This window comes from Manis pentadactyla, chromosome 6 (assembly GCF_030020395.1).
Source record: "Manis pentadactyla isolate mManPen7 chromosome 6, mManPen7.hap1, whole genome shotgun sequence".
Classification (NCBI taxonomy): Eukaryota; Metazoa; Chordata; class Mammalia; order Pholidota; family Manidae; genus Manis; species Manis pentadactyla.
The window spans coordinates 49,294,249-49,315,325 of NC_080024.1; the positions used below are offsets into that span (position 1 = coordinate 49,294,249).

The window sequence follows — 21,077 nt, forward strand, 5'->3', positions numbered from 1 at the left end:
TTATATTCTATTTTTTCACATTGTTTCATATATACATTCCCAAATATTCATTTGGTTATATAGTAGAGATATCTAATTGGATATATATAAAGCATTTTAGTACATTGATACTACATTAACTGGCTTAGTTCAGGCCAAATGTAACATAGCATTTGTTCATAGTTAGAAACATAAAATGTATCTGTTTTATCACAGGCAATACTGTACTCAATTCAGTGGTACATGGGTTTACACAGCCTTTCTGATAACATTCTGAGGAATCAAGTCATGAGCAGAACACAGTGTTCACTGGAGAGAGAGGGACAGGGAGAAGTAGGGGAGGGGAAGGGAGGCGAGAATGGGGTTTTTCCTACCTGCATGTTTTCTCTCATATCTATGGCTTCTCGTAATGGATGAACTGCTATTTTAAAGATGTCATCTATGGTTTTAAGACCGATATTCCTGAGCATGGTGTATTCCCGAACTTTCTTCCCCATTCTCACGGAAAGGCTGCGCTTCTGTGCCTTTCCTCCTCCACTTCTGTTAGTTATTGCTATGTGGACAAAAAGGGTAACGTGCTCCATGACGTCACCCACAAAGGAGCGCAGGGGAACGTGCCGATATCCGGGCTGCAAACACTCAAACGGTATCGTATATTGCCCTATAAACTCATCCCCAATGTAGTCATCATCCAGAACCACAAAACGGATCATGGCCAACTCAGGTAGGTTCACTTGAAACTCAAAAGTTTCATCAAAAATTGGATTATCACTGTTTTGTTGTACAGTTTTAGTTCTTTGTTCTGAACAGTCCGCCGGAATTCCATGAATCTCTATACAAACATAGGGATCTATGACATCCCCTTTGGCACAAGCTCCCTTGGGCTTTGGGAAATTCTGACCACTGATGATCTTGATATGAAGAGCGAGAGGAGACACACCAGGTACAATGCCCTTTGTATTTGCGCTGAAGTAAGAGACTTCGTCTCGCATGATAGATGGCCTTAGAACATAACCACAGCCTCCATTTTGAAGAAACCAGCCTGTGTGAAGGTCCATCATTGGACCTGGAGTCTGGAAATTCATTGCCACAATCTGACAGCCACAATTCCAAAAGTCCTGTGGATTCAAGTTACTGGAATCAATCCTCATGGCACTTGGATAGATTCTTGATAAGAACTTCTTATTATAATTTACAAAATCCTCTGGGTATTCATTTGCAATTCGGCTGGCTTCTGTTTCACTAAATGAACAAATTTCCCAATAGTTTTGGCTTTTCATAGACAGTTCAAAATCCCTGTACTGAACAGATTTGCAGATAGATACCAAGTCAGAGAGCTCCCTACACAGCCAGATTTGTTTCTGTTCACCATTGTAATCTGCTGACATCCTTCGAGACATTTCAGCTTCTTCATCTTCATCTGTTACTTCTCCTTCCAAAACTTCTGGGTCAGAAGGCAATTTCTTTCCTTTTACGATGATCATTCTTTTTAACTTTTCTGGCGATGGGAGGTAGGATTCTGATGGCAAAGGTGCTTCAGTATAGAGTTTCCTGCCAAAGACCTTTTTCATCTGTTGAACCATTAACTTCTGCTGTGGTAGAGAGCAGTGATTCCCCAAGCAAAGAATGAGTGGGTATTCAGAAGCAACAAAGGCAAATTTATTTATTACCTCTATGACACTTCGAAAGGAAAGATGTATTGTCATGTTATTTCGATTGCAAAGAATTGGTTCATTGTCTGAACCGTCACTTACATCAAGTTCAATGCTTCGACAGCCCATTTTCAAAGCTCTAACATACCCGTTAATATCAGCTGGCCCCCTGAACTGGTCTTCTATGAGATAGGTGTTGTGAGAGGCATTGATGTAGTAGTGAGATAATGGCTGGGTCATATCTTGAGCAACCTTTTTTTGCTCGGGATCAAAAATGTCACATTCTGGGGACAACAAATACTGGGTAAAGCCATCAATTGCGAGAAACCCTTTTTGACGTCCCTCTTCGGAAAGCTCGTATCTCCGAATAATATCTAAGCACATATCCTCACTGATATGGGTAACTCCTTGCTCAGCTTCTAAAAAGAGCATGAGATCATTGGCATCCAAATATTCTTTGTTTTTAGATATCTGTACAAGTAAGAAATACACTTCTGGCCTGGTGCAAAGTTCACAAAAAGCTTCACAAAATTCCTCCTCCGTCACTCGGGTGGTTAGTTTTTCTTTGCTCTTCTGGATTTCTTTAAACTTTAACCTGATCTTAGATTCCTTCAGGGTAGGATTGAGTTGTTTTATTAACTCTACAGAGGTATGTTCCAACATAACCCCGTTGCCGTCGACATCTGCTGCTTCAAACACTGTTTTCAGCCACATGAGCCTGGGTGTATTCTGCTTGCCCTCCATAAAATCAAGAGGTTGCTTACTTCGAGAAACCAGGTACCGTAACCCTGACACCCAGATGTTTGCTACATCTGCTGAGTTGGCAACTAGGTCCAGAGACTCATAGTTCTCCCCATGGAGTACAGAAAAGGCAGAGTCCTCACAAATCTGGTCAGCAAGGCCGTTGTTTCTGAATGTTTCCGTGTTCTTCCCCAGCCGGATCTCTTTAATGGCAGATATATCAAGCTTAGCTTTCTCAAGGTCTTTCTTGGAAGGTTCCCAGCGAAGAGCCTGGAGGTCTGTGTCCAGAGTAAAAAAACGGTTGTAAATGCGAGAATTTGGCCGGACTTTCTTCAGTTCACAGCCAGCTTGCATAAAGCTGATGCAGTCGCTGGCACTGCTGATTTTCTTCTCCGATGGCATACTGCTGAAAGACACGGTCTTCTTTCTTCCACCACATTTTTGGTTTGAAGGATCCTGCAAAATAATTTGAAAATAATGAATCGATTTCCTGTAAAAAAAAAAAGACAAACTCAGTAACACCCTATGAACTCCTCAGACTCTATTCAGATATTATGATTATTCAGAAGAAGCTAGCCTAAAACATATCTTTTTTACTGCTTCAGAAAAGAGAAATTTCCAACAAGATTGATGTTATTAGGTTCAGAAAAAATGTGTGTTTCAAGTGGCTGTGTTCTTTGAAATACGATCAAGTATTAACTATAAATCACTTACTTGTTCATTAAAGCAGATTTCATAATAACGTCTGCAACTTAGCTCAAGTCCCTGTGTGTGAAAGAAATAAGGCCGGATTTCTTTTAAAAGTTTTCTTCATTTATACTTTGCAATGGTTTACATTCTATACATAAAACTAGTTCAAATAAAAGATTTTTCCCTCAATATCTGTTACATCAAAAAGGGTTCACAATATAGTTTAACTAAAAATCACTTTTTTTTCCTCAAGCTATTTTGAAGAACATAAGTGTCTTGAAAGTCAGATTGGGAGCTAACAATAGACAAAGGACACTCACCTGAGCAAATTTAAAAGCTAAGGTAAACAACTGAAGTGAACATTATGAGAATTCACACCTGTCTTTCAGTATAATGCTATTAGCAGCCACAGCTCAGACCAAACAGAAATGTGAATGGCTCTACCAACTTTTAAGGTTCTTCCAATGTAAATTAAATTTCAAAGCCTTTGCCCTCAGATTTCACAGGGAACACTTGCTTTTTTTACCCATTGCTGTAAATGTCCTTGTATCTTAGTTTCATAGAATCCTGGTCTCCTCAGCCCATTCCCGCAACAGTGCCAACAGGACATCAAAGTTCATCTTTTCAGATCAGAGTATCTTAAGCAGGTTAATTATTTCTTGTGGCTATTTCTTCTTGGATGTTACTCATCCCTCTTACCTATTGTCTTTCCTAAATTACAGGTCTAGTCCTCTGAATGAAAGAAGTGTGATGAATTTCATCTTAGGCCTGGACTATCACTGTGTCTATCACTCCCACTTCATTTGCACTGAACATCTAACTAATGCCACTTAAAAACTGGATATTTCTTTATTCTTTCCACGTTCAGACCAAAAACTCACGTTAATAATGTTCTCAATTGTATCTTCAACTCAGATAATTCTCCCAGGAACAAATTGCCCAAAAGCAAACTTAATGTTTACAGTGCCTGGTTTTATAAGCCTATCAAAGAGGCAGCAAAGTGTAGAATGCAAAAGAAATTTTCCTTAGGGCAAAAGTACCTAGTCCAAAATTGTGATTATTCCACTTACTAGATATTTGACCTTGGGTAAGCCACTTAGCCTCTTTGAATCTTAATTTCTGCTTTTAAATAGGAATTAATGATCCTTATATATATAATGATACTGTTATTGTGGGGCTCAAAAGAGAAAATGCTCATGAATATTCTTGTAAACTGTGTTTGTAAGGGTCATCTTTTTGACAGAAAAGGAAAATTTCTTCATACTCCTGGTCACTGTAGGACCATCAGTAACACAACCAGGATGTTGGGTGTTGTTAAGAAGCTGATTCATTCTGGACCTTTGATCATTTAACACAAATCTTCAGTGATGAACTGAAAATATTTCTAAAACAGCCACATGATATTACTATTTTCAGCATGGAAAAGTATAGCCAAAGTAGTCAAGGCTGTCTCTTTCACTGGCATTCTTTAAAACCGAGTAGAATCTCTCCTCCACAGCTTCATTTAATTGTGATCCTGCCAGTAAGAGCCTCCTTATCCTGTGATTCAGGAAAAGACAGGATGATTTATTGTTCAATTGACTAAAATCTTGCCTGTGAAAAGGAAACAAAATTTGCTTTAGTTATGGGATGTTGGTGGATAATTCATTAACTCAAATATATATCTGATCTTCAAGTGACAAAGAAATAAATTACCCAATTTATTTACAGAATAAATAAAAAATATTCTATACAGAAGAGAATGGTGCCTCTTGGTGCTCTGGCATTTAAGAACATAGCTCCTGCTTTGCCAGAGAGCTGTTATTTTAAATTATCCCATTGTGGTCGATTTTCTTATCCTTAAGTTAAAAAACAACTATAAATCTTTGGCTGCTTATGTGCAGATGTGCTTTTAGAACACATTTAAATTCAATGCAACCCACATGCTCAGAAATTTCAGTTGTTTGTGTGTATTTTTTCACACCATCAAGGCAGACACCTAATAGCACTGGTGAGATGGGATTAATCTACCAAGTAAAATAAAGAGGGAAACTGCACATTGTGTTAGTGAATTAGACTGTGACTCAGCTTTTAAAGCTACCACTTGACTAGTTTTTTAAGCTAATAGGAGCTTCCACATTAAATATTATCTTTATATAAGCAGATCATGTTCCAAATAGGATTATTGTCAACAGAGTTATAAAACCCATAGTAGTTCCTAACAGACTTTAAATGACAAATTAGTGTTCCCCTCTGCATGTATATAATTCCTGCACCCTATGTGTGATTTTTACACCACTCTTCAGAGTCTAATACCCCATTTTTGACAGAAGCCACTTTTTATTTATGAGAATAAAACTACTGTTGTCACAAGAGCTTTCTCTCATAAGCCTCTCTCTTCTTTGTGGTGCTTTCTCCTTAAATCAAGACTTTCTCTCCTAGTAAGATAAGCCTTCAAAAGATGAATGTATTGGAAGGAAAAAGGAAAGACTGATATGGAAGAAATCATTCAGAGAATTGAAAATGTTGTCCTTGATGCAAATTGCAGTAGAGATGTGAAACATGCTCTTGAAGCTTGTAGAACTCCAATCAAGTAACTGGGGTAGAGTCCATGCGACCTCAACACATAGAGAAGCAACACCTGAAAATGATCCTAACTATTTTATGAATGAACCAACATTTTATACCTCCGATGGTGTTCCTTTCACTGCAGCTGATCCAGATTACCAAGAGAAATATCAAGAGTTACTTGAAAGAGAAGACTTTTTTCCAGATTATGAAGAAAATGGAACAGATTTATCAGGGGCTGGTGATCCATACTTGGATGATATTGATGATGAGATGGACCCAGAGATAAAAGAAGCTTATGAAAAGTTTTGTTTGGAATCAGAGCATAAGCGAAAACAGTAAAGCTAAATTTCAGCATAGCGGTTTTAGCAGTTTAGGTTATAGCAATTTAGCAGAACACAGGAAAGCAAGAAAATTTGTCACACTTATACCAAATTAAGGATGTTGAGTTATGTTACTAATGTATGCAACTTTAATTTTGTTTAACACTATCTGCCAAAATAAACTTTATTCCCTATAACTTAAAATGTGTGTGTATATATATATATATATATATATATATATATAATAGTTTATTATGTACAGTTAATTCCACTGTTTTGGCTGCAATAAAATCGATTTTGAAATTTAAAAAAAAGATAAGTGTATTATATTTAGCCTATGAAACAATTCCTTACCCCATAATGCCTACTTCTTGCTTTGATCTCCAATACCTACATGACTATAAAACATCCCAAATGCCTTAAAACTTGGAACTAGTGAAAAGGATATAATCTTAGTTGTCATCTCACAAAGGATAAAATCTAAAGTTATTATAAGCTCCCAAATGAGCAAAAAACTGGCCATAGCACAAATGAATAAATAATTGACTTGTCTGCTGTTAGGTAGAGCCAAGATTATTTATTGTCAAAATATGCTGAAAGGTTTCAGGACTGATATTTCTCTAGGTCTGTTCTTTCAATGTTGGGAGGAGGGGAGACGGAAATTGTGTAAGAGTGGACAGGGAGGATGGACAACTTCAAATCTCCTTCTGAGCTTCTCTACCAGTTGTGGCCTCTTTGCCAAGTCCTACAACCCACAGCTGTATATCCCTCAGGAAGATCTTGGCAGATTAGGAGTGGGGAAGGAAAACTGTTGAGGTAAATACACAGGGTGTATCCCCCACTGATAAACGTTGAAGTGTTGATGATAGATCTTCCTGTTGATATATACAAAAAACAGAGAAAGCAAATCCATTGTAGTTATCTGTATATTGAGGAGACAGGTACTTTCAGAGAGAAACCAGACTTCATTATCAGTGCCGGGATGCTCTTGGAAGCTTCCAGCTCACTAGAGGATTGAATTGACTCCAGCGATCCTAAAGTCATTATTCTAAAGAGATTATTATAAAGCATGAGGACTTTCTGTTTATTTCAAAGCTAAACTTCCTTACTTTGGAATGAAGGGAAGAAGCTAAGGTACCAATTCCCTCCAAAGTTTCTCTTACAGCAAAGCAGCTTTAAAAAAGTTTAAATTTATTAGGATGTATAGCACATTGTATGCCCCTGTTGCCTGTATTAAAGATTAGCTTCCTACACTAGTGGGGTCTGAGAATTAGTCAGGCATTGAACTCAATCCTTTCTATTTTCTAACATTCTGTGTTTAAGTTTCCAAATCACCATTTCACAAGAAAGGATCAGATTTACAAGTTAAATTTTAAAAAAATAAGTTGTGTTTATATGGTTTCTGAACATTTATAGATAATACATTATATTTTGGAGTGATTGTCTTTAAATTAATCAACACTTCATATAAAGGATTTAATCATCAGAATTGAGAAGAGTCTCATAAACTAGTAGAGCAATAGACAAATTTTTTACTCTTTCATTATAACAATATAAGACACTGATTTGCCTATAAGCATTGTTTCTAATACATTCATATCCTGGAGATAATTTCTATCTGAACTCATGAAGTAAGGGTTGATTTCTAATCTTAGAAATAATTTCAAGGTATGAGGTAAAATAGCCAAGTGTTTGGTTTTTTTTTTAATTTTCATTCTTTTCCACAGCACTGCTGTTTTTCCACGATTAGGAATAGGAACCCAATCATAATTAAATAAGACTCCTATGCAACAGTAAAATAAATATATAAATATACTTATAGCCCCCTAAATATATTTTATTAGATAAAAACTGAAAAAATGTTCAAATAAACTAAACTAATAAACCTCTTTCATAAGCTCCCACTGACATTCACTCTCTGAGACCAATAAAGTAGGATATGCTGGAGTTCTTAACAAAAAGTCAACACACAAAACCGTTTTTCTTCTAAACATACCAATAAGCCCCTGAGAGAACTCTGCTTATTCTAGCCAAGCTCTGCTTTGGGTCGCAATAATCAAACTACTGCATTATTTCAATATAATAATTTCAGAAAAAGGTACAACTAAATCAGCACAAAAATGTGAAGATGCCACATAACTGTACCCTTAAAAATGGCTAAAACAGTAAATATATATTTCAACCACAAAAAAAGAGCCTATGGAAGCATCGCACAGAAATGTAAGAGAAAGGGAAGCATCATAGCCATATTTCCCTACCTCTCAAGTGTTTAAACATCTAATTATATCATCACATATTCTTTCTTTTTTTTTTGGAAAGTTGTTTTTAAGCAAACAATCCTAAGATGATTCTTTGTTAAAACAGAACAAATTTACAGAACCTTAAAGAATAGCAATCAAAACACCAGTTGTCAAACTGTGCTGTGAAGGAAACTGTTTCATAATGCAGAAATCCAACCATGTAAATGCAGAGACACTACAGTGACATTCATTTTTCTCTTTTACTAAAAGAGGTGGGGAACACTTCTTTTAAAGAGTTCCCTTAAGATAATTTTCACGTAAGAATGTATTAGATTATAACTACAAGACAAACAAAAATATAGGCATATAAGTTTTATCACTATATTGATCCTATTTGTTCTTATAGACAACTTATAACACTATGTTAATGATATTCATTCTGGTTTTAAGAACTTCCAAACAAAATTCAGAAACAAAAAGATTTGGTTGACACATGAAAGCTTAAAAGGATTGTGGTCAATATAATCTAGATCTAAATGAACCCCAATCTTGGATATTGAGTAGTCTTTGGTCTCCATTCTTCATTCCTCCATTCTCTCAACAACAGTAAGTACCCACACCATGCTGCTGAATAGCACATTGTTTTTAAATAGCACAAAATTTTAAAGAAGCTGGTAAGGTCTGACTTTGACCTTAGATAGGTCATTCTGGTTGTGCACTAGAAGGATTTGATATGCACAGAACTGAAGACAGTATAGTAGGTGACTACTGCAGCACTGAAGGGATGAGATGGAGATGGCCTGTAGATTACTAATAAGAGGGATAGAAAGAAATGGGAAGTATCAAGGAATGGGAGGTAAAATCAGAAGTTCTTGACTGATTTTAGAATGGCTCCTAGGTTTCTAGTTTGAATGAGAGGTAAATGAAAATATTGTTAACTGAGATACAGAATACCAGGAGACATGAAGGGGAAGGGGAACTAAGTTTACTTTGGGCCACGGTGTATTTTAGATAACTATGGGCCATCAAGGTAGAGGCAGGGCAGAGGAGAAGACATAATAAAAAGGCTGAGGGGTAAGAGAACCAGGAGCATGAGCTCTCACAGAATCCAAGGAAGAGCCTTGCAGGAGCACATGCTGGAAAATGATGTTAAGATGACTAATTGGATTCAGCTGATAAGATGTTTGCTGGTAACCTTGACCAGAGAATGTCTTATGTTGCCTTCGAGATGGTGAGGAGAGTGATGGGGTGAGAGCCAACTGCAGCTGGAGGAGTTGAGAGAAAAGGGCTCCAGGAAAGAAGCCATAAGCACAGATGTGGGAAAGGAGTCCAGGATGACTGCAGTATAATAAGAGGGGTAGAGTGACTCCAAGGGAGACTGATCAACAGGGAGGCCAATAATGATACTCTAGGAGAAAACTATCCTCAAAAATACTGGCTTTATTGATTGGAATTGGCGATGGCTCAAGGCTAATGTATGTACTTGGATACATTACATGTATCTAATGTATCCTGTCCATCAGGACCATACCCAAATCCACATCAATGTTTGGCAGTTATGCAGTCTAGAGAAACCTCCACACACACACAAGGCCTAGTTCTTCACACAAAACTCAAGAAGGTGGGGAGTTGGTATCCTCACCACATCTGTTGCTTTGACATTTCAGGTGATGGAGAAGTTGCAACTGTACAATTATAGCATTAATTCCATGTGAAAATTTCCAATTTTCTCACTATAATCTTAAATTACACAATGCAAAGTCACAAACAGGTGATACATCTTACTTATGATCAACACCATATGACCCACCTAATGTCACTGTATGGTACAATAGGGGTCATGGTCCTGATTTCACTGCTGAGAATTGGCTAAGGCCTGATGCAAGCTCTATGAACCACTGGTTGGTTCTCCCTGTTGACTCCTAGGTCTAGTTGTTAAGAAGATGAATAGCTATTTTATTATCCTTAAAGAAAACATTCATTCTCTATATCATTTTATAATTCATCAGAATTAATTATAGGCAATGTTATGTGTAAGCATGCACATCTCTCTTACCAAATTAAGTTTTATTCTTCATTTATAAAGGGTGATCTATTTACTAAAATGTACTAAAGCCATCTCCTTTAGGAAATCTACTCCAATATGTATATAGCTGTAGCAGGGATTGGAAATTAATTGAATTATAGGAAACCAGTGACTCTCTAAATATTCTCTAAAATGACATCTCTTAAATGACACTCCTGACTTGAAGGCAAAAGTAATTATGTTCTATAGACAAAAATGGGGATAGAGTATAGAAAGAGTCTACTTTAGGGTGGGTTCTTAGTATCTAATGTTGCCTAGTATAAATGCTTTCTCCCCATCACTCATTTAATGTACAGGTTTTTATAATGATGAGGTTATGAGTAAAATAATGACAAAAATCATTAGATTTAATGGTTAAAGCAAAGCATACAAGGAATGCTTCTAAATACATAAAACAGCTTTAATTATCATTAAGGATGTTTGAAAACCAAGACCATAAAGGGACACAAGAGCTCATGAGGCAATATTGTTTAAAAAGTACAATCTATCTTTAACACTAGGGGCTTTATTGAGATCCTTAAAACCAGACAAGAAAGAAACTAAGCACTAAAATGTTCAAAATCGATAAATATGGTCTCAAGAATACAATTTTCAAAGCATTCTCATTTAAGAAGAAAAATGTGACTTCCACATGGAGCCACATGGAGTCATGATCATTTTATGTCATGGAGAAAAAAATCTTAAATTACACAGCTCTGCATGGGGCTCCAGTATTCCTGGATGTGGTAGAAAGGTCTTGCCACTAACAATATGACTTGTAAGGGTTGGCTGACAGAATGCAGAAGATGGCATCAGCATGTTTAGTCACACCGTTGGCCTGTTGCCATGCCTTCATAGTACTAGCTGCTAATTGTCAGACTGGAAAGATTATAACCAGAATAGTACTGGATTTTCAACAGATTCATAATTTAGCCACTACTTTGTATACAGTTGCAAGGTACATTAAGACTCACATTTTCTAGTCAAAAACATGAACTTTTCAACAAACCCCGCTGCTGCATGCAATACATAGGTTTGCTTATCATTAAGTCCCTGGAGAATAGATGACAGTACTGTGCCGTAGCAGCATCAGTATGAACCAAATGAGGTAGACACCAATAAAGGTCATCTGACAATTATTCAGGGGCCTCTGAGGAGAGCCATGCTGCTGTCAATCCTGCTCATTTAAGACAGATGTCCACCTCACACTCAAAGCACTGCATTTAAAATTCATCAGTAGTCTGTACAACTCTCAGCAGAGGTGCCAAGAACCAAGTGGGTCTGGAGACTGATACGGTTCTGCCCTTTCTCATGAGACTCACTGCACAGCAGGGCCCAGGAATCCTGGCTGAAATAATGCCAGCACCGACTTTGTTGTTCCTGGTGTGATGATTAATCAGAGGTGCTCTTTATGGAAAGCAGCTTGTCATGGTCCCTACAGAAAGAAAGTCTATAATGAAGAATATGTAAATGCATACTTTTAATACCTACATCTAATGCATCTCTTTCAGTGTATTATTGAAGAGGTTAAATGTAATGCCCTAATCATTTCATAGGTATAAGAATATAATTTGATGTTTAATTAGGGCATCCATCAGATATTGATAAATAATTAGGCCTTCAAATCTATGCATAATCTTATTTTTTTTCATTCTAACTAATGTATATTTACTTAAATTACTTTATCTGAAAAATTAAAATACCAACAGGACTAGAACATTATTAAATAGAGTTCATTTCACAAATGTTCCTGATGAAATTCTCCATTTTCTTGGTGTGATAAATGGCCAATTCACAGAATAGTTCTCTTCATTATGACTTTTCAATTTTTAATGGTAATATTTATCCTCAAATGGGAGACACTAACATATTATTTACATTGATTTTGGTCACTTTGGAATTTAAATTTATTCTCGAGTCATCAAAATTTGGATAAAGTATATTTAAAACTAAAAAGGAAATACCCAATGTATTTGGATACCATGTGTTCTCATGGGATGTTATTGGACCCAGTTTCTTATTTATAAAAATAAGAAAATCACTGAGAATTTGAAAGTTGCTAGGAGAGTAGATCTTTAAAGTTTTCATTACAAGGAAAAACATAACTGTGTGGTGATGGATGATGTTAACTAAATTTGTTCTGGTAATCATTTCACAATAAATACATACATCAAAACATTATGTGTGCACGTAAAACTAATACATTATATGTCAATTACATCTCAATGTAAAAAAAGAAAATAATTCAGTTACATTAACTTAAGTGGGAATAAAAGACATAATCAGCCTTGCTTTAGAGCATGGCTTTATAAAATTTGAATTTTCAAATAGAACTTGAAAAATGGTCAACTTCCAGAAATTCATAATTTTCTGTGCAATATTTGGTAAGGACAAGATTTCAGATTATATACATCATTTATAAATTCCAATTAGGGTATATATAAGGCATATAACTGGTATGTCTTAGAGATGAAATCAGTGCCATTGTACTATGTAGTAACAGACACATGTAGGTCTCTCATCAAGAAAAAAATCTTACAGGAGATTTAAAAATAATTAATTTACTTAAAAAAAATTCTATAAATGTGCATGACTTGGGACATGCAGATTAAATGTCAATTTTATCAAAGTAAAATTCCATTCAAAGTTAAGAAACAATATATTTATAGTCTAAATCCATTTTTCTCTAGACTTGAGAAGTCTGGTCCCATTCAATAGATTAAGAAATGGACCACTTCTTACATTTATATTAAGTCTTTATAGATTCTAACTTTTATTTAAATTATTTTAGACTTCTCAATTGACTATTCCTTCTGTAATAAATTCCTGGAAGAAATCTCTGAGCTTCCTCTAACGTAGATCCCTAAACCACATACAAAATAGAATTTCAATTTTCTTGACCCAATGCAATATGCAAATAAATCCTTAATATATTTTTTCTTTTATGGTGATAATAGAATACGGCCTTCAAGAGTAGTTACCATAAAGATATAAAACCTTTGACTCAAATAACCAACTTGATTTGAGCATCAAGATGAATCTGATTAAAGGTTTCAAGTTTTATCTATAACTTCCAGAATGAGTTAGAACCATCTAATACTTTAACCTTTAACCCTTATTGTATTATCTCTGATTAACTGAACATCAGCATTTGTCCATATGCAACAGATGGCAGATCCCAGAGAATGCATATTCTCAGCACAAAGACTCCTTTAGGGTGAATGCCCCCCGCCCCCCCCGCTCAACCAACTGATATCCAGTGAAGGCTCTGTGAGCAAACTGGAAACAAGTTATTTTCTTAATTTAGAAAAATGAAAAAGAAACTATATGAGGATAGTTTTTATTTGAGATAATAATACTCAAAGTGCAAACTACCTTACTGATAGAAGTTACTGAAACAATTAAATTCCTTCTCCCTAGCACTGGATTGGGAACTAATGGCTTTTACTCTCACCATCTCTACCTACTTGCATGACTTATGACAAGCAGAAAGTTCTATGTCTCCTGCTTCTATTTGTCAAAAGAATATAATAATTCCTGGCCTAATTCATAGGGCCATCTGAAGGATCAAAGGAAAAAAGGATGTTAAGAACTTTGAAAAGAATAAAATTCCAAAACTCACTTATGAATATAAGTAAAATGTGGCAATAAATTAAAAGAGCAATAAATTCTTCAAAAAGTCAGTTTTATTACTGAAATGTTGAATGGATCAACATTAGGCAAGCCATCAGTGTAATTCAAGAAATAAATAGGTTAAAAGAGAAAAACAACAGAAGCATCCTATAAATTCTCCAAAGGCAATTGGTAAGACATTACATTAACTCCAAAAAACTCTCAGTAAACTGGGGAGAGAAAAATTCCTTAAGTTAATCAAAATCCTCTTTCAGAATCCTATAGGAAGCACCACATCAATTGATAAAGACTTAGGAGCATTTTCATTAAAATCAAAAAGAAACAAAACAAAAATCCTACAATTCACTCTATATTTGAACATAGTTTTGGATATTTAAGCCAAAGCAATAATGCAAGGATAAGAAATTAAGTATAAAATATTATAAAGGAGGTGAAAGTTCATTACTACTTGCAGAGCATATAATTATTTACCTAGAAAATCCAAATCAGCTGAAAAATTATTGGAATAAATAAAAATAGCAAAATAAATATAAGTATAGAAAAACTAATAATTGTCTTATATACCAACCTGCCTCTAAATGCAATGGCAGGGCAGGGATGGGTTGGGGGTGAGACGAATCCCCTTCAAATTAATAACAGATATTGTAAACAAGCCAAGAATAAACAACAAAATATGTGCAAAAATTTTATATGTAGATTTTTATTTCATTTAAAGTAAAAAATGTAGGATCAAATAAATGAAAATATTAAAAATTACTTACTGGAAAACTAAATTAGCAAAATTCAAAGTCTACACCAATTAATATATAGACACAATAAAATTGTTAGGAAAAGCCCAATGGGATTGTTTCAAGGCGTAGAGATGGAAGTGGCATTTCAAATAACAGAGGAAATAATATACTATTCAGTTATTAGTGCTGAAAAAATTCTCTATCCATTTCAGCTACAACAAAAAACTAGATTTCTGCTTTATGACAGACCAAACAATAATTTTAGATGAATTTCAGGTTAATAAAACATAAAAGTACTAGAAAGAAATGTAAGCATTATATGTATATAGTTTTGAGGTTAGGAGGATCTCTTTTTATGTACTAAGACCAGAAACCATAGAAGAAAAGACTGGTAGACTTGACCACATTAAAAACTTAAAACTATGTCCAAATTTAAAAAAACAAAAAAACAGAACCTCAAACTGGAAAATAGTTATTATATGTTCCTTAATTTATAAAAAGTGTTTACAAACTAATTTTGGAAAAGACAAGCTCGCAAGATTATACAACTGCTTCAAAGTGATATGGAAAGTTCTCAAAGAAATAATTACATGTATTTATGCATATATACACAAATAAAATTATCTTTGCCAATCAGATTACCAAAGGTTAAAAAATGTTAAGATATGGGGAAATGGCAATTTTCATACAATGTTATATTGAGTTATAAAGTGGTACAACTGTTCTGGAAGACAATGTGGTAATGTTTTAAAATGTTAAAGAAGCATCTACTTTGATTTAGCCATCTCATTTTGAGAATTTATCTGAAGGAACTATTTGAACAAATAAGCAAAGATCAAAGTACAAGGCAGTTCAATGCCACCATATTATATATTATATATTATTGTCTATAATATCAAAAAAATTAGAAATAAACTAATAAACTAAGCACCTCTCCTCAGTAAGGATAATGTGCCAAAATAAATTATGGCACATTAATGCAACATGATTCTATGAAGCTCTTATAAAGGATGACAAAGATCTACAAATTTTAAAATTGATAGTATGCATGTGTGTGTGTACTTAAAAAAGCAGGTAATGGCAAGGGAAACAAAAGCAAAAATGAACAAATGGGACTACATCAAACTAAAAAGCTTCTGTACAGCAAAGGACACCATTAGTAGAACAAAAAGGCATCCTACAGTAAGGAAGAATATATTTGTAAATGACATATCTGACAGGGGGTTAACATCCAAAATATATAAAGAACTCACACACCTGAACACCCAAAAAGCAAATAACCCAAATAAAAATGAGCAGAGGATATGAACAGACACTTCTCCAAAGAAGAAATTCAGATGGCCAACAGGCACATGAAAAAATGCTCCACATCTCTAATTCTCTGGGAAATGCAAATTAAATCCTCAATGAAATATCACCTCACACCACTTAGGATGGCCAACATCCAAAAGACAAGGAACTAAAACATGCTGGCAAGAATGTGAAGGAAGGGGAATGCTTCTACACTGTTGGTGGGAATGTAAATTAGTTCAATCATTGTAGAAAGCAATAGAGAGGATCCTCAAAAAACTAAAAATAGAAACACCATTTGACCCAGGAATTCCACTCCTAGGAATTTACCCAAAGAAAACAAGATCCCAGATTCAAAAAGATGTATGCACCCCTATGTTTATTGCAGCACTATTTACAATAGCCAAGATACGGAAGCAACCTAAGTGTCCATCAGTAGATGAATGGATAAAAAAGATGTGGTACATATACACAATGGAATATTATTCAGCCACAAGAAAAAAACAAATCCTACCGTTTTTAACAACATGGATGGAGCTAGAGGGTATTATGCTCTGTGAAATAAGCGAGGCAGAGAAAGACAAGTACCAAATGATTTCCCTCATTTGTGGAGTATAACAACAAAGCAAAACTGAAGGAACGAAACAGCAGCAGACTCACAGACTCCAAGAAGGGACTAGCGGTTACCAAAGGAAAGGGGATGAGGAGGGTGGGTGGGGAGGGAGGGAGAAGGGGGTTAAAGGGCATTATGATTAACGCACATAATGTAGCAGGGTCACGGGGAAGGCTTTACAGCCCAGAGAAGACAATTAGTGACTCTATAGCATCTTACTATGCTGATGGACAGTGACTGCAGTGGGGTGTTGGGGGATACTTGATAACATGGGTGAATGTAGTAACCACAATGTTGCTCATGTGAAACCTTCGTAAGATTGCATATCAATGATACCTTAATAAAAAATAAAATAAATAAAATAAATATATATGGCTAAAACAAAGGTAATATAGAAGAGCACATATAGTATGAGGTCTTATTATTTATATATGAAAAATCAGGAACGATATATTCTAATCAGTAATAGTGGTTATCTGTAAGGGAAAAGGAGCAGAATTATGTAATTTAGTTTTTTCTGTATTGCTCAAATTATTTAAAATTAACATATATTAGCCTATGTTATATAAAAACATATTAAAGTTATTCCCATAGCTTTAGTTCTATAACTACCTCATTAATTATCAGAGTTATATGTTGTAGAGATAATTTATGACTACCTTTTTAAGACTTACTTGATAAATAACTAATATTGTTAAAATTTCAAAATGCATGGGCTTCTTTTTATTAAAATAATTACACCAATGTTATTTTAGTTAAATACAATATTTCATATATCTATTGTTCTTGAGGCTGGCCAATGTATCCCTATTACAGTATAACAAAATATCCCTTAAATATCATGACAGACCTTTGATTTGGAAATTATTTTAGAACCTTACATTTTAGAACTACTTACTGACTTTAATTAGCGTTGGTGAAAAGAATGCCCAAAACACAATTCAATTTTATAATGTATCTATAAAATTAATCTCATGAGTACTTAATACATTTAAATGAAAATATACAGTTTGTCTTCTCTTAAACTTTTGGTACCTCTAAGCTTTGAGAGCAGATTTAAGTAGATGAATGTTCCCAGAGGAAGAAAAGATAAAACTGAGATTTCCTGACTAGTTGTTTAAATCAATCTGATTTCAATTAAATGCACTCCACTAGTAATGAGATTCAAATCTGCTATATTAAATTAGGATTTAAATATATTTCAAAGAAATTGGATTCAGCTAGAATTCCATATAGGTTTCAAGAACTTTTATCTTTCACAGCACACGTCCTAATTATAAAAATTTCAACTATTTTCATCAAATACAAAGTGTAGCCTTCAAGGTTCTCCATCAAGTTGCCTTGGCCTAATCCTCTACTTTCACATTTGGATGTATAATTCCAAATTTGCCTTTGCATTCTGTCTTCCTTAATATCCTCACAAGCCTTCAGAAAAACATACTATAGTACACAAAAAGTGTCTTTCATCATCCCCTAACTCACATTCCTTAATTTCTTTAATCATAGCTGTAGAGTCCCTTCTTTAATAGAGATTCCTTTTCTAAACTCAACTAATCCCAACTCACAAAGTAGTATCTGTCCATCCTTGCCACTTAAAATACTCTGGTACCAACTGCACTTAACTGTCTACATTTAACTAGTGAATCTTAGGAAATTCAACTAATTAACCCAATATTCTACCTTGAATGGTATTCAAAATAGCAAATATTTTTCTGACTCATTTTTACACTTTCAGGAAATATAATGGTTGTCAGTATATTAAAACATACTAACTCAGCTCAATTACCACCAGGATAGTTGCCTTGCAAGAATATAATCTGCAGCATGAGAATACAATCATAAGAAATAATAAGACATAGGAACTAGAATGAAAATTCTCTATATCCCATGTAAATCTGAGCCAAATGCCATTGAGTTACAGTCAATTCTGGTGTATATTCTTAAGCACTGGCTCACTCTTTCAAGAAACTGCCAGGTGTCTTGCTTTCTTGGCACTGAGAGACGTTTACAAAACCTTATGAAATCGTAAACAGTTAAGACTTGCTCATCTTAGCAGTTTTAAAAATGGGCTTAACATTAGAGCCTTTTACAGGACTACAAATTAACACATACTGATCTCAAGACTATAGATTTATCTGAACACAAGGATATTTAAAGACAATTTGAATTGTGTGAGGTTTTTGTTGCTATTGTTGTTATATAAGGTCATTAGTTTTACCAAAGGGCTTAGAATCTCCATTTGTTGATGAAACTGACTGGCACAACCCCTGAGAGGATAAACTTCTAATTCATCTACTAATGTTCTCTGAAAAGGGTAAGATATTTTATCCCAGGGAGTGTGAATCCCATAGTGAGGAAGAAAAAGAAAATTATTCACATTACAGATTCTTCTTTAGTACTTAATCATAAAAGAATCCTGGGCAGCAAGGATTCCAAGCCATGCTGGGTCAATTAAATTTAACTTATTTTAAAATAATGTTTCATCTCCCAGATCTCATTTAAATAATCAGTAAAAAGAACATGAAAATCATTCATTACTATAGAACTGGTAGAATGACAGGGAAATAAAGTACTTAATGAAAACATTTATAATCCATAATTATTTTCCTAAAACACCATTTCCACCAAAGACTTTACAGTGAAAAAGCATAGTAATTTACAAATAGCTTTAGAGACTAATCTCTAATTGATCTCTTAGAAAAAGAGACTTGACACTCCAACATATTTAAGTTTAATTAGCATTGCTATCAGGAAAGCTTATAAAGAAATAAAAAGGAAATACATAATGAATTCACTGCACTTACTTACTTTCATATATTATCCCTAGGTGGTTTCTTAATAGTAATTTTTATAAACTAAGAGAAAGTGACAGCTAGTTCTATCCATGAGAGTGACTAAGTTCATTATTCTTTATTAACTTCTAAGAAAAGTCACTTTATGTTCATAAATGAAAATCAAATAAGAAAAATAACCACCTCACTTTTCTAAGAAGTTTCGTACCTTTTGAAGGGCTTCCATGTTTGTTTTCTCATGAGAGCTCCACAAGATTTTAAAGATAAAAACCCAACACACAAAGAAACTGAAAAACTTGTCAGAAACATAAAAATCACTGGCAGAGTTGGACACCAACCCAGATATTCCTATTCCTGGTTGCATGTCTATCTATAAGCTTGCTCTACCTTTGCATTTTACTATTACGCTTTTCTAGTTCCAAGTGTATTTTCTCACCTCTTCATCATGTTAAAGAATGCAAGCCTTTCAAATCTAGCTATCTTCTCTCACTGAATGTTGTATGAAGGAAACTCACTTATAGTATCTCTTCCATACTTAGAATATCTCTTCCAACAGTACTACATTACTTGGCAAAAATGCCTCTCAAAAAGAGGGGCCACAGAAAGGGGATATTGTATGGAAAATTCCTCATAATTTGGGAATATTTTTAATTCTTTCAACATATGTTTATGGAGCCCCAATTTAGTGCCCTGCAGTCAGCTAGGTAATAGTTGTACTTTAAAGTCACTTACAGTAGGAAGATACATTAAAGGACAACTATATAAATATGTAACTTAAAAAGTGCTCTAAAAGAAAATTTTTGAAGTATAGAGGGCTAATTTAGATTGGAGTGAGGTCTTATCAGTCCCCTGAAGAACTAATATTTAAACTAGGCAAATTTCCAGGCAAATAGTGTGGGGAAAACATATGCAGAAGAAACAATATAGGAAGATCCTGAAGTAACTACATTAGTAACTACATTTGCAGGCCAGGGTAGCAAATGCATAGTAAGAAAAGAAAAGAAAAAAAAAGAAATGAAGCTAAAGGGTCAAGCAGACAGCAGATAAGGTGGGGCTGCAAAAGCCATTTCTAAAAAAATATGGAGTTTATTCTATGGAGATTTTGAGTCAAAGAGGTAAAAGTTTTTACCTTTAGAAAACATCTCTAGCTGCTGGAGAACAGATTTGGGGAAACAGAACTGTTAAGGAAGGGAGATCTCTTAGAGGGGTATCACAGGCAAGGTCAGGGCATACTGATCTGGGTTGGGAACAAGAGAGAAGTGGGCTTATTCAAGGACTTAGTGGAAACAGTGGGAGAGGGAGATGGGACTACTATGAATGAAGCCCAGATCTCTGGTCTGAGCCACGGAGAGGCTGGAAGAGCCATCTGTAGAAAGAGAAAAGAGTAGAGAAGGAGGAGATTTATAAGTGGCTCTGGAGGTATTGAGGATGTAGTTGCTAAAAAGGGACTAGACCTCAGCATAAACACCCAGGTTCTAGATATAAATTGGGGTCTGAGATTTCTCAGGTTATTCGTGATAACTGAAGCACTCTAACCAGATGAGATAACTTAAGAGAGCAGAATAAAAGAAGTGTATCTACTATTACAAAATACATTTTGAGATTAGTTAGAAGAATAAAAACTTACAAAGGAGATGGATAATGAAAGCCAAAGGAGTAGGAGGAAATCAGAAGAGTATGTTGTCATGACAGCCCAGGGAAGAGAATGCTGCAAGGTGGAAACAGTGGTCAGCTGTGATGGATGCTCATGACAGATCTGCTAAGAGGAAGAACGGTGTCCA

At 34.9% G+C, this 21,077-nt stretch overlaps 1 protein-coding gene across 2 annotated transcripts in view; it reads right to left on the reverse strand.

The window, feature by feature from the left end:
- The window catches only part of PLCL1 (phospholipase C like 1 (inactive)), a 331,823-nt gene that overhangs the window by 78,134 nt on the left and 232,612 nt on the right, over window positions 1-21,077 (reverse strand). For both annotated transcript variants that reach the window (XM_036900516.2, XM_036900517.2), the window contains exon 2: window positions 354-2,828. In XM_036900516.2, the coding sequence (XP_036756411.2) occupies window positions 354-2,828 (2,475 nt within the window). The remainder of the gene's footprint in view (window positions 1-353; window positions 2,829-21,077) is intronic.